General features: G+C 33.5%; 1 protein-coding gene across 3 annotated transcripts in view; it reads right to left on the reverse strand.

Annotated features, from left to right (window-relative positions):
- The window catches only part of LOC135840690 (Krueppel-like factor luna), a 202,136-nt gene that overhangs the window by 44,692 nt on the left and 133,535 nt on the right, over positions 1-23,909 (reverse strand). The window contains exon 1 of one of the 3 annotated variants that reach the window (XM_065357334.1): positions 4,013-4,170. The exons of the other annotated variants lie outside the window; for them this stretch is intronic. Within the exon in view, the coding sequence (XP_065213406.1) occupies positions 4,013-4,057 (45 nt within the window). The 5' untranslated portion in view covers positions 4,058-4,170. Of the gene's footprint in view, positions 1-4,012; positions 4,171-23,909 lie in introns of those variants that run through there. 3 annotated transcript variants of the gene reach the window in all.

Here is a 23,909-nt window from a genome sequence, read left to right on the forward strand (position 1 = left end):
ACCTATACGTAACGTGTAGCTACATATACGATACACATAGAAAAGACAGCAGCGAGAAGACACCGTGTACAGCACGCAGATCCCTTATACTCGTACTTTCATTCAGCCAGCACACACTTGAGCATCGACACTGTCGACACAGTGTAAAATAGTACTATTAGCGAAACAACATTGAGAAAGGGTTTTTTTCGTCGTATTTTAATGAAAAGTCTTTTTATTCATCAGTCGCGCTATGGCGCATTCACGCAACAGGTCGTATAAAGTTCGCTTTTTAAGAACTCTTGTTTCAAGTGCTCCGTTCCTTTAGAGAATTCACACTCTTTGCTTTTCGCTTTTTAATAAACAAGTCCATTAAATGAACTGCTTTTTTAGCATAATCTTCTTTCATTCATCGCACCGCAAATGATCAACTCTCGGCGTTTGATTCGAGTCGTGATTAAAAAATTATCAAAACGGTCAACAAACTATACACTTTTATGGAAAATACTCGTCGTACATGGGGAAAAATTCAAATTTTATTACAACCTTCCTGAAACAACATAAATATATTTAACACGGAGGGAACAGCCTAGCAAGTGATTGTGTTTTGTTTTCGGGGTAGCGATTTTACTTACATGTACGTTTATTCTGCAATTCAGCTCTAGGCATGCTAAGATAAAAGCTACGTTAAAGTTGTCTATTCTTATTTGATGGAAGAGGTATGGTTAAACAAGTTCAACTCGGTCTTATCTTTTCTTAGTTAGAAAGAATATGACCCAAGCGTTCTGGGTAAGCCCACCGGATATCAATCAACTTCGCTAACCAGCTAAAGGCCCAACACCTTTATCCTATACGTTTTGCTGATGACTCGTTGCTTATCTAATGGCTACGTACCTGTTTTTACAGCTTCGAAACAAAAAAAGTGGCGTGAAAAAAGAAATAAATTTATTACCGAACTCGTTTCTATTTGAATATCTTTAATATACGAGTAAGTACGTGTATCTAAATTCTCACAGAGCACAGTGCTGTGTGAAGCGGAGGAGGAATCGTTTTTCCCAAGTTCGAAGTGATTTTTATAAAAAAATTTGGCATGGCAGAGATCAAATTTGATTCACGTTATACACCATTTCGAGTTGAAAATCACAGAAAAAAATTAGCTCCGAAGGTGCCCCTGGAAGGGAAACATGAGTTCTAGAAGTGAGGGTACATATTTTTGAGCAAAAATCGTGATTTTTTTGTTCTAGCTCCCTCCAGTGGTGCCCATTTTTTTTTTTATATTAATTATGGCTAATTTCAAAAACCTTGAATTTCTCCAGTTCCAGAAATGATCTCTCGATAAGTTTTGGAAAAATTAATGTCTAATATTCGGAAATAAAGTACGAGTAAATATCTTCAAAGCACGAATTTATTCACAAATAGGTAAGCGATTTGCGAGTTTTCATCCGCTCACTTCAAAAGGAACCAACGAAACCGGGAGCTCGGATTTTTCTTGTAGTTTAGTTTAAACAGAATACTGTTCGAAGACTATCTGATAACGTTAATAAAATTGCATACTCAGTTTGCCGTAAATGCAGCGTATTATTTACGGCAAACCGATTATGCAACTTTTTCGAAACCTATTCCAAAATTCTTTCTCACAACTGGTTGAACTAGTATTTGTGAAATAAAATTCAATTTTAAAAAAGTGGTTCGCAAAACATAGGTAACTAAAAATAAAACTCAACACTGGCAAATTTCATTACGATAAAATCACGCAAAATCTTTCCAATACACAATATACGTAAGTTACACCCGAGCTGGCAACAGGTTGTTACGCTCTGGTCCGAAATACAGTAACATTGTCGATCAACAATGCGTGATAAAAAGAGAAGAAAAAAAATCCGCATTGTAGTTACAATTCTCTCATATTAAATGGACGTTGAAAGTAGCATTAGAAGCTCCATTAAGCGTGCAAAGTAAATAAACGATCGATAAAAAGCGAGGAGTTGAGAGTTATACCGGAAAGGGTACATTCGTCAACATGTTTCCTTTTTTTTTTTTTGCGTAATGAATTAAATTGATAACAACGGTCGGACCATTTTACGCTTTTCAAAAAAAAAAAAAGTATTAGTAAAAGGAATTCGTCAAAGCTTTTACGCATACTTTGAAAAATTTCAAAGTAAACTGTTCCAAAAAACGCCAATCTATATAATAAATTCTTCCGTCTTGTTGTTGTATTTTTCTCGCGATTGCACGTAAAATAAATTTGCGCCGGAGGTAACGAAACACGAGGAAAAAATCGTTTTGTGAAATGAAGTTCGGTTTATTTTGACTTTGACAGTTGAAAAATACGAAACGAAAAGTTCAATAATAGGCGCTTGTGTATTTCATAGACAGAATAATAAAAACGAGCCCCGGGTTTTTCGTCATCTTGCGCTTCATATACGCCAAACGCGAACTCCGACGTTTCTCATTTTCTTCTCTTCTTCGCCTAATACAATTTACTTCGCCAGATTTAAAAATGTTAACGCAAAACGTTATGTCAGGACATGTTCGTTTTCGTATGTACTTCTTCGTTCCGTGTGTCTGTGGATCGTAAGGTATACCGAGTTACTAGTTTTAAACGCACTATTTTCGATTCTTTTGCTAAGTTTGGTTCATTGATTTTTCCCCCTTTGCTCAAATAAGTTTAATCTACTTAGGCCTTTATACGAAAATTTTGATATAGATGGGCTGGTTTTTATTTCATAGACGTTCAAAAACTTTTTCATTAGGTATCTCATCATAATTACATTTCATACGTTTTTATTATCACTGCAAAGTGTTTTAAAGAAAGAAAAATCCAGTGAAGTTCATTTTGAATACCTATAGGTAAAGCTCAAAATACGAAAAAGTAAATAATCTACTTACTTTAAAATGCTGGAAAAATTTAAATACATTTTCAGCAAAAGATGATCTGCAAAGATCAAAGTTTTTACCATTTTCACAATTTTTCAAGAAAATTATTAAGTATGTATGTATGTATGTACTTAAAAAATACCACTACCCATAAAAATCAAAATGTAACAGCCAAATCATCAACAATCAAAACTCAATAAGCTTGACGTAAAAGGCTGAGATTTGGTGTAGACCCTACTTTCGACCTTTCGAATCGACTGTGAAGATTTTGAACCATTTTTGAGCTTGCAGCGAATTTTTGCATTCCAGTTTTCAAATAAATGCTACGCTTAAATACATATGTAGGATCGAAAATAAATTTAACATCACTTATAAACTTGGATTTACTGTTTTGTAATGTCGAAACTAAATTTACCACAAGTTTAGTGCTTTCTTTACCAAAAAATAAATTGAGTAAGCGTGTTGTATCTTTACTATCTCCGCCCCCTCGAAGACATGCTCTAATCTTTTTTACCAATCGAATTCTATTGACCTGAATCCCATAAAATAAATAGGGCAATGGTCTTTTTGGCATGGCTTTGTTTTACATTTATTTTTGGCTTCCGGGTGTTTTAAAGACGTCTACCAAATTTACTAAAAAGCATTTTTTTTTTTTTTTGAAAATCCATTATTTCTTTTAAGCAGTAATATCATATTTTTACCAACTGTCCATTTTCTTTGAACAATTCGAGAAAATATTTGAATAAACATTTTTGAAAATACCTATTCAATTAATTTTTAAGTAAGTGACAAAATCTTCATAGCTACCAAAAAGAAAAATAGAAAAAAAGCTTAAATAAATCAACTAGAGAGAGACCAAGACAGATAAGAAAATAAAATAAACAAGCCCTCAAAGATTGAAGTATTCGAAAAAAAAATCGCAAATGAAACAGGGGTTCCCAATGTTTGGAGCAGTAATACCGATCATTTTATCTGTAATTGATCAATTATTATTAGGATGAATTCAAGATCGATCATACCATTACTTTATAAACCCAACGATTTGTAAGAACCATTTCTCTGAAACTTTGAACCCAGATATAGGTACCCACACTTAAAATTTTGTAGAGGACGTAATGAAGCACGAATACACGTAGTAATAGAATTTAAACGAAACCTGCTGGAAAAAAGAAACGCGAATAGTGAACATTGAACATTCCATTCCATCAATGATTAGGAGATCGAAATTCTTTCATAAATCATCAAATGATTCGATTTTCATATGTAAGGTAGTAGGTTCCATTTTTTTAGTTCCGATGCTCCTTCGGTGAAAATTTGTACGAACCTGAAACACACAAAAAAATATTTTGATTAGATATTTGAACATATTATGTATTATTTATCTCAGCACGTGATTCATAAATTAATATCAACTCGAAAAACAAAATTATAATATAAATAGGTATTTCAGTATAAGCAAAATTGAAAATCTTCGATTTTTTTTCTAAAAAACTCGTTTTGACCTGCCAAACTAATCTGGTATTTTTTAGAATGAAAATAAATAGGTAAGTAGGTATTAATTTTTTCAGTGTTTTTGGTTAAAATTTGACTGTTCTGATGTTAAACTAAATACCCTGGATCTCATGGAGAGTGATAACAGTATTGTTGTTTCCTCAACAGTTCAATCCAATTAGGTAAGTTTTTCAGAGTCGAAAAATTTCAGAAAAAAAAACCAAAAAACTGAATATTAATCAAACTATATTGGCCAAATTACCAATTATATTTCTCAAGGGAGGGGGGGGGGTGTTAAAAAATGACGCAATTAAAACGTATAATGAATTAGTAGTAGATATATGCAAGAAGCTCATCCAAAAAACAAATATCTGCATACGAAATTCCATTCTAACACACATAGATATGCACATAGCACGTACATATAATAATACGTACTCGTATTATTAAATCGATTCGAATATCTACTTATTTACGTTAGATTTACGTTGAATGTGGTACGCGGTATGAGTTCGCCAAAGGATAGGAAAGAATGCGAGGTTCGAGTGAGAAAACGGTGCGGTATTCTTCCCTTCGAATTTGTTCTCTATACTTCCTCTCATTATGATGGATTGCTCTAATGAAAGAGTAATCATTTGCCATTTTTTAATAAAACTTCTCCTTCATAATTTTTTTAATGGAGGTTAGCCGGTGTGCGCGCTCCGATGTTACGAGTATTATTTTTTTTCTTTTTTTTTCTTTCACTCCCTTCTTCTGCTACTCTGCTTCTTATAACTATACCACGTAATCTGGCTTTTTAGGTTGGTAAAATTAATCTTTTTTTCGCTCTCAACAGTTCTTCGTTAGTGCGGTAGAAAAAAAAAACTGCGAAAATAAGTTTCATTATTTTCAATCGGGTAAAAACGAAATTTCATCACGCGATAGAATTTTTCTCTTTTTGAATAGAGAAAATAATTTTCTTCTTTTTTTATTTTTTATTTTTCAAGGCAGCACACAGCGAAATAATTAACATACCCATTAATACCTTTGTAATCTAATTTTGTCAATGTTAAGCGTAAAATGGCGAGGAAAAAATGTCCAACCTTTATCGTTCCACTTTTTAATTTCATCATCGCGCCAAAAGTCTACGTAAATTAAACGAATCTCAAAATTATTTTTCACGCTGTTTCAAATTTACGCAATGAAAAAGATTAAAAATGCCGCGTTTCCTTCGTTTCGCGTAAAAATTATCTTTTTAGAATTTTTTTCAACGTTTTCTTTCCTGTTTTGCATTTTTCTAAAATGAAAAATACACCGTTTCAATATTTTTAGGTAGGTAGACCTATACTTTACACTCGAATTTAAAAAGTTTGACCATATATCAATTTATGCTTCTCTCATTTATTCCGTTTTTTTTTTTAAATTCTGTTTTTAATTCTATAAACCAAACACGAGTTGACCAGACGACCATATTAAGTATATTAATTATACTGCTTTCGTCGAATTCTAACCGTCACTTGTGAGAAAACGAAGAAATTAATTTTTCCATAATTCTCTTCTTCAGTCTTTTCAATTATATTCCACGATAAAAAAAAATTCACGAAAAGCTCGCTTTTGTTGAAATTTTCAAACGAGTAATGAAATGAACGCAAATCGAGCATCGTTTCTAACTAAACGAAATCAATCAAAATTTCTGAACGAACTGTCGGCCAAAAGAGCTTTTGTTCCAGTGGATGTTTTTCGCAAAAGAGCACAGAACACAGAATACATGCGCACATACTCTCTACGCATTAGATATCTACTCGAATTAAAGAAGAAATTTTCTTATTCGCAAAAACCAGCCTTGAATTTGTTGTCATTTTGCTATTGATTTTCAATATAAAAGGATACACGTCGTCACACACGTGTAAAAACCATGCCTATAATATTTGAAAAAAATCAAACGTTTTCGAAATTTTACGTTGGATTTGCGTGGCACATATGTGCGAGATGAATTTTTTTTCCGAGGGTACTTTTATGTCTTACATAACTATGAGCTCATATTGAACAAAGTTTTTCTAACGGATAACACGTTGTAAGCGTGTATAACAACAACTAACGCAAATAGGCAGGTACTTTTATTGCCGCATCTTCGTGAAATTTCGTGTGATGAGAAGATAATGGTGTAAAAACTTATTTAAATGAGACATATTCGTACACCTACTTGGAAAACATTTTACATCAACGTCAATCAGGTGCCTAAATTTTCATTTATGCTCTGAAATAAAATTTGTCAAGAAGTTGAAAGCAGACAAGAAAGTTGGAGTAGAGCATCACATCCATGTGATGTGAACTTGGCAAAGCAATCAGAAAAATGCGCGAATTATTTATGCATACAGATTGGCCTAGAATAAGTAGGTAAAATTCAGTTTCAGTTTTCCAGCCCTTTCACATTCACACCTTCCTCATTGATATTGAAAGATATGTATTTTAATTCATTGCGTTTCATATTATCATTAAACAGTCAAACACTCAATCAGTCAGAACTCAATTCGGATAAAGAAGGATTAAAATGAGATATTTTTGTTTTTGTTTTGTTTTTTTGTTTTTGCTTTCATTGTGAAACCAAGACTAGGAAACCTCCTGATCGCAAATTGCAGCTGTAGAATGGTCAATTTTCATTATCATTTTAATCGCAGGTAAAATCACAAAAGAGGTGCACATGATACTCTCTCAACCCTTTTAGTAATAGTAGAGTTAATAAGTACCACTTTATCAATGACAAATAATAGGGAACTTTCTGCAAATAAAAAACTAGTAGGTACTTACAATTAGATTCATATTTTGTAAAAAAAAAAAAAAAAAAAAAAAAAAAAAAAAATGAATAATACTTGCAAATAAACTTCAGAAACAGAATTAAAATGCGAAGAAATTCAAAAGGGTAGAAAAAAGGGGTGGTAGGCCCTTGACTTTGCTAGTACCATAATCAGAAGAACATTTTGAATCCAATCATCTGTATTTTTTACAATTAAAGAGGACAACATTAACATATTTCAGTTTCGTTTTTTATTCCAGTAGGTATCAAAAAATGCCATTTACATACATTCATGTAAGAAAAATTGAAGCAATCTGCCCAATCCTAAAATCTACTTTTGGATACAGGGTGTCAAATAACACTCTAAAGAGCAAAAATCTTTAATCCGTTTTTTTTTTTAAATGTTACCTTAATGCTTAAAAAGTGTGATTCAAGGATGATAAACTTTTTAAAATCGTTTTATATGAAAATGAAGACACAACCACAAGTTGAAAATAGAATAAATACTGAAAATTGTATCCCATAACCTAGTATTTTATTGTGTAAATATTTCAATAACTGGGTTTGTACTCTACAAATTAGTTACAACCACCAACCCTAAAAATTTTTCCATCATTATAGCGAAGTTGTTAAGTAGGTGAGAGCATGAGAGATATACTGTATTGTAAATGTAGCATAGACATACAAAGCGTCGTCTAGTTTATTACCCTAGGTCATCACATCACATTCAAAGCGATACCATCTATCGTCTACGTTATCCATAAGGATAGCTGTCTGACGCATCAAAGGTTTGTTAAGATTGCTTTCAATGGATTTACGAAAGCAATAGGTACTCTAGATAATTATCCACGAAACCGCGCCATAAATAAACAGTTAACACATCGCCGACTTGTTCATTGATGCGCATTTAACCCACATTGATCGTTTACGCCGGACGTTGTTGTGTATTGTATGGACAATTGAAATTCCACGACCATTGTCACATCATCATCATCATCATCATCGTATCATGCTATTATGAAAAATTACATCCCTCGTGTTCCCCTAACGTATAAACCAAGCTACCTACCAAAAAAAAGCTCAAATTATATGTTAAATATACCCAACTTGGTGGTTTTCTGTCCTTGTATTACAAGAGTTATATTTTTCGTCGTGTTTTCGCGCCATATTGTAAAATTATTCTTTTCATTAGGCGCAGCCTGATAAGCTTCAACGTTTTGTTTACGCATTCTAAAAATATACGCGCGTATTTCTGATAAACGACGGTTTCCACAAGACGGTTGCCTAGACCATTAAAAGGGAAATGAGCGAAAAGACCGTGCTTACGCATGCGAGTATACAAAGCTTATCTAACAGACGAATAATGAGTTTCACGGAAGAACTGGCCACCATTTTAAATTAAATCCCTTTGACCGGGGGTATTATTATTAATGATAATATCCACCGTAGGAAATACCTATCCGCTGATGCATCGTTTCTCACTACAAAACAGCGTACCTTCAAGACGTAAGGTTATCAAAATGATGTCTTATGCCTCATGCATATAGTACTCGTGTGTGCCTCTGCCTACCCGAACAATTTACGTATGGTTTACGGTGCAGTGTAATCTGCTTCAGTATAATAAGTATAAAATACACGCACCATATAGTATAATTTTGTAGTGTACTACTACCTCTAGACCTTTACCTAAGTATTATTCTGATGTAGTGCTATATGCAAGCACTATACCCTACATACCGATTGTACTGCGAATTAAAATCATCCCTTCTCATAATCGTTGTATGGATATTGTATCTATCAATAATCCACTGGATGTTCTAGGTTTTTCATATTTTCACCCTGGTCAGATTCCTATAACTGCAGTGCTGACATCACTGAAGAAACCTCCAAGTCCTGGACCCGGAGGTTTCTTATCTGTGATGTCAGCAACCCGAAAATTTCATTAGATTTAATATGCGTTCTGACATCACTGAGGAAACCTTAGCGAAAACGTTACATATAACTCGACGTGTTTTTGGTATTCCCCCCCCCCATAAACTTACTAAATTACGTTCCAATACTTCCAATGGAGAAGAAACCCCCTTTTTATCAGAAACGTAGACAGCCTCATTGGAATGTACGTAGTATGAGTTGCCTAATCTTCATATCACAAGAACTGAGATACGTTTAAAATGAAATTTTTCTACATGTACGTATTGTCATTAGGATGTAGCTCTTGCTCATGATTTCTACTTATAATTTTTCAGTGTGGATGATCAGAATGAAATTAGTTGATTGGATATGTACTTAACTCAAAATCTTATTACCTTTAAGGGCTTTAAGTATTTGACAATGACATTATTGGTGATTGGGTATTGAATAAGAGAAATTTGTTAGGTTAAGGGTCCTTAGCATAAAAGATGACTTGAGGATACGCTCCTCCTCCAAAATTTCGGAATTAGAGTGGCATCATACACAGAATCCGTTATTCATGCCACCCACACCTCAGAATCAAATTTTCAAAATTGATTTTTTGAATTATGACGAATTTTTGAAAATGCTATAATAGCCCATTTACTGACATGGTTTTCATAAAAATGGTAAACCACGAGATAAACATCAGGAATTTGGTTTCGATACTAAAGTCGACTTCCCAAATAGATTGTGACTTGTGACCATTTTCGAGACGATCTGGAGCCTCCAGCAGAAATTAGTTTTTCTCCAGAACACTTGAGTTACTCCAGAAAGTGACAGCAGAAATTTGGATCCTACGATAAGTTCGATATTCTCAATCAATTAGGGCGGTTAAATCGCGAGTTCAAGGTGAGGAGTTCACACGTGTATTTTTTTACAAGTTGAATATTCTAGATTTTTTTAAAATTTTAGCATCCGCGTATTTCTGGAGAAAACTGTCCAAAACTTCGCCTGTACCTTCAAATGAACCTCCCCCCCCCCTAAATCGATTGCGATCACTTTCGAGACAATCTGGAGCTTCCAGTATAAATTATTTTTTATCTAGAACATTGGAGTCGCTCCAGAAAGCGTTGGTAATTAACTTCGGCAGCTGAAAAAATTTGGTTCTGAGGTGTTGGTGACATGAACTTTCAGTGAGCCAAATTTCAGCCAAATTGGAGGTAACGAGTTGACAAGGTTCTTTTGTGAGATATTTTTTAATCTTCATTCTCGTTCTTCTCGACTTTGAGAAAATCAACTAGTTACACTTGGTTACGCTGAAGTAAACTTTCAGATAAAAATCAAGTTCTGACTTTCAAAAACTTGGAAAAGTTTTGCCAAATTACTGAAATGATACTACGACATTTTGAAAAAATAAAAAATTTCGAACACTAGGACTAATCCACTGGAGTTTTCGTCAATATTTTTGATAAATTTTTGTCCCTTTCAGTAAATTTCTGGTAACTTATTTTACGGTAAATTAGATATTTTTGGTAAATTACTGGTAATTTTTTTTGGTAAATTACTGGTAATTTTTTTTGGTAAATTACTGGTAATTTTTTTGGTAAATTACTGGTACTTTTTTGGTAAATTACTGGTAATTTTTTGGTAAATAACTGGTCAAGTTTGGTAAATTACCGATCATTTTTGGTAAATTACCTACCTACTATTAATTTGATGAATATATTGATACTTAAGCTAACCCACGTGAGTCGTGACGCTGACTTTTTAAAGCAAAAAATTGTTAAATTGCACACATTATGTCAAGACTTTTCAAAACGAAAAAAAGTTCAATCAATTTCCAATATTTTGCGAGTATCCGAGTTTACAAAATTTCAACGGACTTTAAATAACACTAAAGAAATCTGATAAACTCTCGACATAACTTCTTTTGAAAACTGAAAAAAATGACCAATTTTTGCCATTTTGAGTAACTAACATTGAAGAGGATTTTTTTTGAGAACCTGGAAAAAAATCAATAAATTGCAGTATTAAACTTTAAAAAATGACTTTCTGATATTTTGCCAGACTTTTGAAAACGGAAGAACTCCTGTATTTCATATCAATGACATTTCATTATCCAGTTAAAAGTGAAAAACTATGATTTAACATTTTTCTCGCAGGGGAAACATTACCTCCATTGTTTTGTATGCTTTAACTTTTCTCATGATATTTATGACTGCAAAATCCAACGTTATTTATTGTCTCTGATCTGACCTAGTGACCATGTCTCTGAGGGTTACTCCCATAATTTTTCTAATGAGTAAATCTCATTTCTGCTACCATATACGTATTATCCATCTTTTACTGGACTTCTTATTACAAGTCTGCCTCTGTTCTCCTTCCGTACGTTGTTGTTTACGAACTTTTGAAACTTGCATCTACATACCTAACTACCTCGTACATAAAAAAAGACAAATTTTGAAGTAGGTATCCAGGTAGGTAGGCTTATTTAGATATTATTTAGGCTATGGGTAAATTCAAAATCTGAAGTTTTCGACTTCCGTAGGCAGGTGTTCTCATATCATCAATAAATTAGACAATTCAATTAAAATTGAAGAAACGTACCAATAGAATAATTTCATAGGTTAGGATTCATTCATCTGTAAGAAATGTGTTTTTTTCTCACTCGTTACTTTATTACTTACATGAAATGAACGCATATGTTGCGATAGATACGTATGAACTTGCGTATAATAATAATGAACTTGAAAAAAAAAACTTTTCTGTGATTTAATAGTAGTATGTCGCCGACAGTTACTCATTGTAACGTTATATGAACATCTCTATATAAACTACCATTCTCAACTCAGAAGATACTAATATTAAAACGCATCAAAGCGAAACAATACGAAGGGTATTATAATTACCACGACAGCGTAAAACATTTCAACATCCCTGACCATGGATTTTTTTTCTCTTAAAAATTACATCCTTAAAAAAATTCCGCGTATGGTAAATATATAGGTAGAGGAACGCGCAGACACACTAGGTACACATGCCAGGTTTAGATACCCAAATACAAATACGTTTCCAAAATGCAAACATACACAGTACAACCTCGAAACTAAACCATGTTAAAATTCGTGCATAACTTCCGCCAGAAAATTTTAATGAAACGGCGAAGAGAATTATGTCACAGGTGTGCTTCATTCATAAATCAACTACTATTAAATAAATCGTCCAACTTGAACAAATAAAAAACATACTGGATGTGGATGTACGCGAAAACTTCCTCAATTCTCACACCATCATTGTACACGACCAATTTACCGACGCAAGAAATTACCTCACAAATCAAAATGAACAGTGATGTACAATCCATCCAACATACGAGTACGAGTATATTATATAGGTACTCCAGTCGTTTTAGCACGGGTAATATAGTATACCACTCTTCTACCTACACAACATACGTGTATACCTATTTTACAATTCAGTTATAATTTCCACCACTTTTAATCCTCATACGTAGCTACTATCTTTAACAAAAAACGTATGAATGAAAATGAAAAAAAGGAAACAACGTAACAAACTAGTTGAAGGTTACGGCCTATATACAATTACCAACGTACACTCACACACACGCGCCTCGTTATAACTATTTATTTTTATTTTGGTTGTAATTATATAAATTCGACTCCGCCGGAAATTCAAAATGTACGTATTTTTCAAAAGTTTCAAAGTATACACATTTACCTAGGTATACTGGCGCGCTGAATGAGCACTCGATGAGAACCGATTTTGTTTTACGGAAATTTATGCGTGTATGAATTGCCCGCCCGTTTCACCGTTCAATGAGAATTTGCCACAGACATCGCATTGTTCTCGCAAGCACCTCACCATGAAATATGCATGAAATCATAAGTTACTTTTATTACTACCATTTGACATAATATGGACGTAAAAAACCACACATGTAGTTTTTTTCCCTCCAGCTAAACTGAGAAAAAGTTATCTGCATACGTTCAACAAAACCAACCCCGTGTTCGACAAACATTTTCCGATACAAATTCCAACATTGTATGAATGTCATGTCACAATCGTACTTGTACAATGTTATTAATTTTGCTTCATCATTCCTACTGTGAGATTCTCAAGCAGAAGTTGAAACAATACGAGTATAAGATTGTTTTATAACCATACTAATATTATAGGTATGCAGATGCAAAGGCTAATGCTCTTAAAAATACATGGTAATCAGGGTTGTTGCGGATCACGAAAATTTGATCCGAATCACGGATCACGAATCATTCAGAAATTTGTGATCCGGATCACGGATCAAAGATCTCCCGGGAAATTGTGATCCGGATCACGAATCACGAATAACTCCAGAAAAAAATGATCCGGATCAAGTTTTACGGATCATTTTTCGGATCATTTCAAGGAAATTGTATTATAAGGTACTAAATTGTTTTTTTTTAAATTAAAGATTGAATAAAAACGTGAAAAACAAAGTAGTCCCCATTTTATTTTCAAAAAATTGCAATAACACATTATACAGGGGTGGAAAAAGTCAGCCTCATCTTGCAAATTTCAGAAATTGAAAGATGAAATTTTCACATTTCAAAAAGTTTTAGTTTTTTGTCAATAAATCAAAAACTAAGCATCCTAGAAAAAAACTAATGTCAGTATGTCGATTGGAAATTTAATTCTCTACAATTTTGGTCATACGTAATTTTCTCATAGGACGCTTCCTTTCGTCTCCATCGATTTTTATGAAATACAGTTTGCAAATTTTTCAAAAAATAATTTCAAAAAGTTTTGGTTTTTTGTCAAAAAATCAAAAACTAAGCATCCTAGCGAAAAACCAATTATTCGTAATCATTAAATTGAGTTCAACTCCATTAATTTTTGATAAAATCGAATTTTCAAAGCAAAAACATGCAGCAATGCAGCATTACTGGTGAAAAAAAATGATCCGTGAAAAAATGATCTGCGGAAAATTTTGAATCGGATCATAGATCACGAATCGTTGTGGTATAATGATCCAGATCACGGATCACGATTCCTACTGCAGAAAATGATCCGGATCACGGATACAGATCACTCAAATGCGATCCGGATCATGATCCGGATCACAACGACCCTGATGGTAATATCTTGAAATTGTACATCTCCCCCTCTCATTGGCAATTTTCAAAGTTAGAAAAATGATATTTGAAATTCATACTCGTAAGTAAAAAAATTTGAAATACAAGACCTTCGAAACATGTTTCTCCAATTATTTTATCAGCAGTGCTCTTCCACGTTCACATATAAAAATGACTTTACAACCATACTTGAAAAATCTGGTTAAAATACAGTTTCTCCTGGCGCAAACCCCCATTCCCTATTATCAGTTATTAATCAGAAAGTTGAACATTCATTTTCCCTCCATCCCCACGAGCAGTCTAAAATATATACTACACAGACCAGGAGTAAAAAATTACAACAAAGAGTACTATTCGTATATATTTGTTTCAACACAAATCGTCATAACTTGTACGAATAATAAAACCAAATCTTCTATCTGATTTCACATCCTATCCAATATCCATACAGACCAATAGTAGGTAGATACTAGATAGTAGATACCCATTCATTCGAAAAATCCCAACTTGAAAAAAAGTAAAAACAAGCACGGATATTCGAATCAAATTTTTTTTTGTTAAATATTTAATCTTTCCGTTAAAAAAATAAAAGTTTCCGATATTACGAAACTTTAGAATACTTACTACTCTGCGGAGCGTTGCACAAGTTCAATTTATCACATTTAAAGACTCAAAAACTTTAGACCCGACCGAATTTCTTTCGTTTTTTTTCTTGAGAAAGAAGAAAAAACCCGTAGTAGGCGTCTTTCCCTGCTCCGAAACTTGTAACAATTGTTTAGTTCGGCCTTATTGACCGTAATACCGAAGCTTAAATGTCTTTTTAAGGATGACATTTATTACTTTTTTTTCCTCCGGTCATTTTTTTCCTTCCTATAATGCCCATCAAACAGCCCATATTTTTAAAAATTTTCTCATCGTGTTGTTAAAAAGCAATCATTTTAAGCATTTTATTACTTCGCTACCTTTTTAGAAGTAAGTATAATGAATAGAAGATGACTGTTATTTTTTGGGCTTTCGAGACCAACAACTCAATTTTTCAAAAAGGTGCCTATAATTTAGAAGGAAAAAAAAGCTCGTTCATAATTTATCTAGTTTGAGGTTGATAAGTAGGTACCTACGTATTAAAAAGAAAGAAAGAAAGAAAGAATGAAATAGGTAGAGGTTTATTAAAACAAGATAGGTACATAAATGTTTTGTCCTAAATAAGAATGCATTTTTTTCGAGGTTTACGTTGGCCACGGATTCAAGGAAAGAGATAAGGATAAGCTTTAGGCACCTAATATTTTGTTTACACTTTATGTACCTACTTATATGAAACGAAAATACTCAATTGCTTTTTTCTTGCTCCACCAGACCTTAAAAATTGCATTATTATATGAGAAATGCAGCTGGTGCAACATGACCTTAATTTTCCTTTAGGTAAGTTAATTTTATTTCAAAGATTTGAAATAACTAAAGATTCGAGTCATAAGATATCCACCGTTAAAGTAGCCTATTGAACTTGATTTTCATCATATGCTGTGCTTAAAGCAATACATTTTATTTAAGACATTGAAAGTTTTCGTTAGTTGTAATAATAACTTGACATACACAACGTCTGATGAATTAAAGGAAACGCCGTGAAAAATTTTAACACATTGAGGTTGAAAATGTACTTGAAGAAAATCCGCACGAATTCTTCTTCGTTCGTTTTAAAATGTCCTAAAAAAAAAAAAACGAATCCTTTGAAATGAGAAATACACGAGGGAATAAGAATACTTAACAGAGGATAACAGTATCGTTAAAAAATCAACGCAATAACCCCTCACTAACAAACAACTCGATTTTGACAAACACCTAACACCATTTTATCATTGGAACAAAGTAACTAAAGCCTTTAATTCCATTTTCCATGAACTTCTCCCTTTTTTTACAATTCTTTGGAGGTATCTTTACACACAGTCACGTGATTAGTTTTACCAACTGCGCTAATTTCCGAATTCGGCTCGTTTCTTCATTTCATTTTCAATCGATGAAGAGCTCATTATATCACCTAAAATCACTTTTCTTGGGAAGAATTTCGAGACCCATAAACTTAATCGAACATGTTATCGCATTTCGATGTTTCAAACATAACAATCGTTTAATATCTTACACGCTGTCAAAAATGCCGGAGCTACCTTCTTTTGTTTATTTTTTTGTTTACTGAGCCAATATTTGTTACTTCGTTCTTCGAGATGTTTACAAACCCCTTAAAAATAAGATTTCGCGTAAATTATTACACTCGCTAAACTTTCTCTCGAGCTATTGTAAATACAGATATTTAACATGGTAGTATGTAGCAGATATCCATCTAGTAACACAATAAGTAGGTAGACAGGAAAAGCTGAAACTGTATTTCCAAAATGTTGACTTTCGAATACTCTTAGAGTTAGTCTATTTTCAAGAGTAGGTAACTTCGCAATCATGCGCTTATATTTATTAGATATCTGCACATGCTGAAATTACCTACCTTGTAGGCACCCAAACATTACCTAATGTTGAAAAAAAATTAATCAATTTCCAATATTTTAGAAAATAATACCTACATACCTGATTTTACAATAGTATACCTATTGTCAGACTTTGAAAGATTTAGAAAAATTCTAACCATAATATAGGTAGACATATGTACCTACATATGTATGTATTAAACTTGCATTTATGAGTTCGAAAGGATTACCTATGTTAAAATCGGCTAGAGGTTGAGTACACTGAAACGGGACACCCTGTATATTTTTTTTTTACATATCTACACATACTTTACAAGGGGATTTGTCACATGACAATTGACAAATAGGTATACTACATACATGTATTCGCATATTATTTAAGCTAAGAAATTTGATAATAAAAAAAACGAGGCATTGAAAATTTCTCTAATATTGGTGCATTATTACATACAACAATCGTATTGGCTGAAATCCAAAATATACAAGTATGTAAGTAAATCGACGATATCAATTTAAGGTTGCTAGTTCAACGCTAGCGACATTAATTTTGATAAATTACTCGACTCTTAAATAACTACACGATTAATCATTTTTATATAAAAGGAAGCAATCGAAAACAGTCGTTCGAACAGTGCACTTTTTCAGCAACTATTTAAGCATAAATATGGACTTGATCAAGACTTTAAGGCGTAGTATTTGGAAAAGGGTAACTTTTTATTCAGCCCGCGATAACTGCTTAAGCCGCAGACCAAATGTAATGGAGCTATAAATCGCATGATAAACCCTATTATCGAATAGAAATTTTCTTTCGAATATCTAAAAATGTACTTCATTTAAAAGAGGTTTTTACTTGATATGGCTATTGCTAAGGCGGCGCGAGGAAGCATGTACTTACATAAAAAAAGCTCTTTTGACGATTTTCTCTCTTTTTTTTCTTCTTTTTGTTACAGATAAAGTGAACTTGATCTGACGATAAGAAAATATATAGGTAGTTTGTTGCTGGCATCCTATAATCATTTTGATACTTCAGCCAACATCACCTTAAAACGCCCTATGAACTCTTTTCCTTGCTTCTCGTTCCTTGGCACTTGAAACAGATCTGATCAAAGATACCTATGTAGGTATCGCGTCTTTAAAATGAAAGAATTTAAGAGTGTCGCGTTTCTTGTCAACGCGTGAGATTGCATGGAGTAGATTTTTCAATTCTCAAAACTGGAAAATGAATAAGAATGAGATTGAACTCATACCTATACTGATTGTTTATTTGTGCAAAATCAATTATATTTTGTATTTGTATGTACAATAATTGTACAATACAAGATACATTCTTGGGTTTGATACATATTTTTGCTATTCCTATCCATAAATACTTGATAACTTTTGTCAATTCCATACACTTTTTTTTTTTTTGGTTTTCTCATTAAAATCAGACTAATGAGGCATCGAAAATTGGACAATTTCATTTCAACCTATTTTCAGCAATGTTCAGTATCATTTTCATCTTAATCTTCATTGTGTGATTTCATTTCATGCGTCCATACCAAGGCGTAATAGTATATTATGCAACTAGGGAGATAATGTGATCTTCAACGAATTTTGAGGTTTATTTCCCGAGCGAAGCGAGGGAAGTAACTCAAAATGGTTGAAAATCACATTATCTCCCCAGTTCCATAAAATATTTTACGTTTTTTAGGGAGAGAATCGCTAATTTGTCCGCCGAGCGATTAGCGAGCGGGAGATAATGTAGTAGATTATCTCCCTAGAAACGTAAATTTCTTTTTCATAATATCTGCATGCAATAAAACGTCGGTATAACACACTCGATAAATGTTGAGAAACGCTAGAATTACAACGAGTTTAAACTAGCATTAAAAAAAACATACCAATACAGTTGAATGTATTTTTTCTCAACTTGTTTACGTTTTTACGCGCAACGATTGGTGAAAAAAAAACACCCAAGGGAAGGAAAAAAGCAACTGTACTTTTTTCTTCCCTGGTTGCTTTTCTCCTTCCCTAGGTAAGGAGAAAAGCAATCGAATATTTTGTTAATTACACTAGGCAACGGCATATTTGTTTTCGGGTTGAAAATGGGCTTAATCGATAGTTTAGACCCTAAAACTAAAAACAGAGTGAGGTTTTTCAATTTGAGTTGTTTTTGTAGTCAGGAAAGATCATCAAAGTTGCAAAAATGGCCGTTTTTGCCCCATTTCACGAGTTTGTGGCGACATCAGTATTATGTTTCAAAAAAAACCAAGGTCATATTCGGATTCTACGCACTTTTTTAAGTAAACATCTTTACCGGATTTTTGATTTTCGAATATTCAAGCGCATACGGAAGATTTTTGTTTGTAACATATTTTAAAACTCGGAGCGCGCGACGCTGGCGTTACTCCACGATGTAATCGTGGCGCGGAACCGTGTTCGCGCGGGCGAGGCTTTCGTGCAGTAAAAATCTAGTGTTACAAACGAAAATCGTCCGTATGCGCTTGAATATTCGAAAATCAAAAATCCGGTAAAGATGTTTACTTAAAAAAGTGCGTAGAATCCGAATATGACATTGTTTTTTTTTGAAACATAATACTGATGTCGCCACAAACTCGTGAAATAGGGCAAAAACGGCCATTTTTGCAACTTTGATCATCTCTCCTGACCACAAAAACAACTCAAATTGAAAAATCCCACTCTGTTTTTTGTTTTAGGGTCTAAACTATCGATTAAGCCCATTTTCAACCCGAAAACAAAAAAAAGGTCAAAAATTGTTGCCTAGTGTTATGTACGTAAATCGGTTTGTTTCATTGCATTTATTATGAAAAATATCTTACAATACAAGAATCGAACTGGAATTTTACGTATTGAGTGCATTTGCTTCACTCGCTTCGCTCGTTCAGCAATAAGATGCACTCAATACGTAATGATTCCAGTTCGACTCTTGTATAGTAATGTGTACTATTCAGCTCAAAGGCAAACACCGGTTGAAGGAGACTAAAATGTCACATCATCGCGAAATGATTGCGAGAAATAAAATGACTGGAAGAGGAAAATTGACGATGGTTGCCATCAAGTCCACTGTAAATTATTACGAAAGAATATTCCAACTTTTACGCATCATCGTTGTAGAAAACTTACGCGAAATCCCGCAAGGTGTGCAATTAAAAGCTCTTTATAATGACGCTATAAGCTTGATACCTAGTTAATGAAACTGTTGAGAATATTCGTGTGCCTGAAGGATATGTTATTAAAAATGTAGCTTATGAAAAGCTAACAAGTAAACAAATAGGTACCTACGCAGTACGTACGTGCATTTTTTTTTGTCATTTTGTTATATGTACTGTACTTGGCATTTTAAAACTGCGCTTCGTGTTGTAGGTACCTATACAAATGTACATACATTTATGCGCGTATGGAATTTAAATTAAGTAATAAAATTGGCGAAAATCAGACGAAAAATGGAATAAAACGAAACACGGTGCAGGAAAAAATTAATAAGATTATCATCGTATAGTAAATTTAACACGAAAACTTGGCGATGAAATTGAAATATGCAGACAATTGAAATTCCGTCAGTAACTGAAGTAAAAACAAAATATACATGCGCACGACTGAAGTTAAAAGGCAAAAACATAGAACGAGAAAAATTGAACAAGGTGGAGTGAAAAGAGGCAGAGAGCGAGCAGCGAGCAGTGAGCAGCAAGCAGCAAATAGAAAAATAAGTAGCTTTTGTGTTACAGAGTCGTGAACTGTACAGCGAAAAGGTAGGCAATTGAAAATCCACATAAAGATTCAGCCCCAACCGAAAAGTTTGTGTTGACATGAAATTATTGTCGGAAAAGAGGCATTCTTCGGAACTGAAGAGGCTCGAATACACCATATGTTTGGTCTCACCATGTGCGTGTTGCTTTGTGTGCGAATTTCGTATGTAGCGTCGTCGTCTTTTGAGGTTGGAAATAAAAGGAGAGAAAAAAAATACACAACGCAGAAAACCCGGAGCGAAAAGTAACGCCTAAAGGCGAAAAACTCAAATAGGTCGAGAACGGTTGGGTGGCCTATCGTCATACATTTGTCACCGAACGTCATTTTCGTCGAGGCTTCCATTATCCTTAAAATATTTCTAGAAAAAAGATTCTCGCTTAGAATTGCAGCGTTGAGCAAAGTTTCGCGTTGTCATGTCCCCCTCGCTTTATTCCCAATATATAAACTCGACTTCTCGATTTTTATCTACTGGGGGAGTGCCGACAAATATCTATTTATATTTTGTTAAAAGAATTTGCGTTTCATATCGCCAAAATGGGTTTAAGATGAGATGGGTTTTTTTGAGATTTTTTGACGTGGTCGTTGAACTCGATGACTTCAATTTATTTGAAGAGCGTCTTTTTTCCAACCATTTTTCGTCGTTAAAACGATACGATGGCGAGAAAAAAAATGTGGCAAGGTGAGGTTCCCCACATGCTTGATTTTTACATGTTTTTTTTTCTTTTTTGGGTGTTACGTAGGTGAAAGAATTGTTTATTATTTCGTATTATTTCAGCTTCTTTCTCTCTTTCTACTTTTTTCGTGGTTTGTCGCTGGATAGTGGGTACGTATTCATATTTAATCATTTTCAATACATACTTTCTGCATTCTACCTTTATAGCTGAAGTTCGAGTTATTTTGCTGGTATGATTTATGTGTATGCATTTATTAGTTTCATGATGAGATTACGATACGAGAACGAGAAAGTGACAAAATAAACCATTCATTTTCATTCTGTGCATTCATCTGTGCCATATATGTTTTGTTGCTGCAGAAATTAACCGAAATCGGGAAAACGTTACTAAATTTAGTAGCTCACGTGAGATACATACCTAAAATGCATAAATATGTAGACTCGTAGATTGAGAGGATTACTGACTCTTCTTTAAGAGTGATTCGATTTAGGTATGCAGAAGCATAAATGATTCAGTAGTTCTGCTGTTTCACAACTATCGAGGAAACCTTCTCTCCAGACACGAATAAAATGATGAAATAAAAATGAAAAACTTATAGGTTCTGAATCAAGTTAAGGAATAAAAATTGGCCGATGCAGCGCTTAAAATTTCCGATCTCAACTTTAAAAAAAGAATTTCCATTTTACCAATGAGCAGAGAGTTTTCAACACGATTCTTTCTACAAGTATTTATAATGAGAAGCCACGAGTGCTTTCTTCTTTCTTTTTTTAAGAGACTGCTTATGAAAACCTACTAACTCGGTAACTTCCCTCGTGGAATTTTTTCCACTAATCACCGAGAGTGAAAAATTCTAGTTGGGTTGTTTTCTCTGCAGCCACTTTGATGAAAAAGTTTGTGTATTTTTCGAATCACTTCGTAATCGGATTTTCCATTTTCGTTTTAGTTTTTTTCCCTCGCGAATTTTGGGCACCGTTCGCTTATTTAGGCGTGTATTTTTCTTTCTACCTTAAAACGTGGGCAAAAATAACCGCATTCTTATTTTAGGAACCAATAAATGATAAATCTCGGTGTAAAGCCGTTTAAAAAAAAATCCAACGTAATGCGACTTATTTGGTCGGAATTGTCTTTTTTTTTCATGTTCCACGTGTACTGCCAGTCGTTTTTTCGTACGAGTATCTGCACAGCAAATGATGGGAAAAATTTTATATCAACGAGTTAGGTATTCAAAGTATTTTTAGACCATTTCAAACAGTTGCAGGGTAGACAGATGAGAAAAACTGGGAAAATGGAAAGGTAGTGAAGAGAAACTCGCTGAGTTTTATTTGATGACAAAAAAATTACTGCATGCGCGGTCTAATGTCTGCAGTCTCGAGTTTTTACTACTATGCAAAAATATTAGTAATATTCATTTCGCTTTTAAAATTTTCAAATGCTTGATGGAATAACATAAAAATATAAAATATACGCTCGCTGGTAGGATTTATGAGCCATTTCTAAGCATATATCCAAGCATATTATGAGGCACATATAAAACAATTCTCAAATTTTTTCTCAACACTAATCACGAAAAATAAGTATTCATTTATGCTACCATAATTTCAAATTTTCGAATAGTGACTTCCCACTCTGAACGTTCATCGTTGGCGTTCGATTTCAAGCTTTTAAAATTTTAATAAATTTATTTTCGAATAATTTATTGAATATCAATTCTAGGTATATCATAGTTTGCCTATCCGCATTCTGAAGGAGAACCCATAATAAATTGAAAAGCTATTCGTTTTCAACGAAGAAATAATGATTATCATAAGATACTTATAGACGATACTCGTCGTAAAATAATGGATAATTAAATACTTGAATAGGTGTACTCCTCTACAGCTGCATCACTTCAGTTCGGTAAAACCCCAAATTAATATAAGAATCGTTATTCCATTTTAGCTGAAGAGCTAGAGCTACGACAATAGTACACAAAGTAAGTATAAGTACATATTTTTTGTACAATAAATCGCAGTCTATTTCGTTACGATAAAGCGAAATGGAAAAATACAGGGAAAGAGAGAGAGAGAGAGAGAAGCCAACTGCATATCCATAATATACTAAAGTCAATGTGCTATCTTTAACAACAAAGCACAGCAAATACAGCGCCAGAAACTGCACAACGTAGGGTACATTGCACCGTATTTAATGTTCGTTTATAAACTAGACTAAAATGCCGATAATGATCATTTATTATTTCGTAGTATTCGGGAAATGTTGACGATATTTCCATTTTATTTAATCTCAGAACATTTCTTTATCCCTTTTACCGATCGTATAAAGCAAATATAGTTCGCATGCATTTCCAGACGTCCGCAACAAACTTCGTATTTCTGCTTGGCGAGCACTTTCACCATGTACACAGTACACATATCTGCGATAAAAGCTCCCGACGAATGAACAATTAACGAGAAGAAATCAAGTGAATATTGCCAATGGCATTTCGGTAATTAAAAATTAATGAATTATGTCGTGTCGTAAGATTATCAGACTAGGACTAGACGCGATTTAAAAAATTAGATAATATCTCCAAGTAGGTATAGGTGGGTAGGTATAGATTTCCACCATCCTAAAAACTTTTTTACGCAGATTTATTTTAGTGGAAATAATTTTAGTGGGTTGAAGATCTTACTTATACCCTGAAAACAATAGGCACCCCTGAAAGTAAAGAATTTTGAGAGAAAATCTAGAGTGGATCACTTCTTTAAGCAGGAGACTTGTAAAATGGGAAACAATTCGTACTTAGTTGGCAAATTGAAATTCACAATTTGAAATTTGCTACTACATAGATCACCTCATAAATTATATTCTTCAAATTCGTGGCTGATTAAAA

This window comes from Planococcus citri, chromosome 3, assembly GCF_950023065.1.
Source record: "Planococcus citri chromosome 3, ihPlaCitr1.1, whole genome shotgun sequence".
NCBI classification, from domain to species: domain Eukaryota; kingdom Metazoa; phylum Arthropoda; class Insecta; order Hemiptera; family Pseudococcidae; genus Planococcus; species Planococcus citri.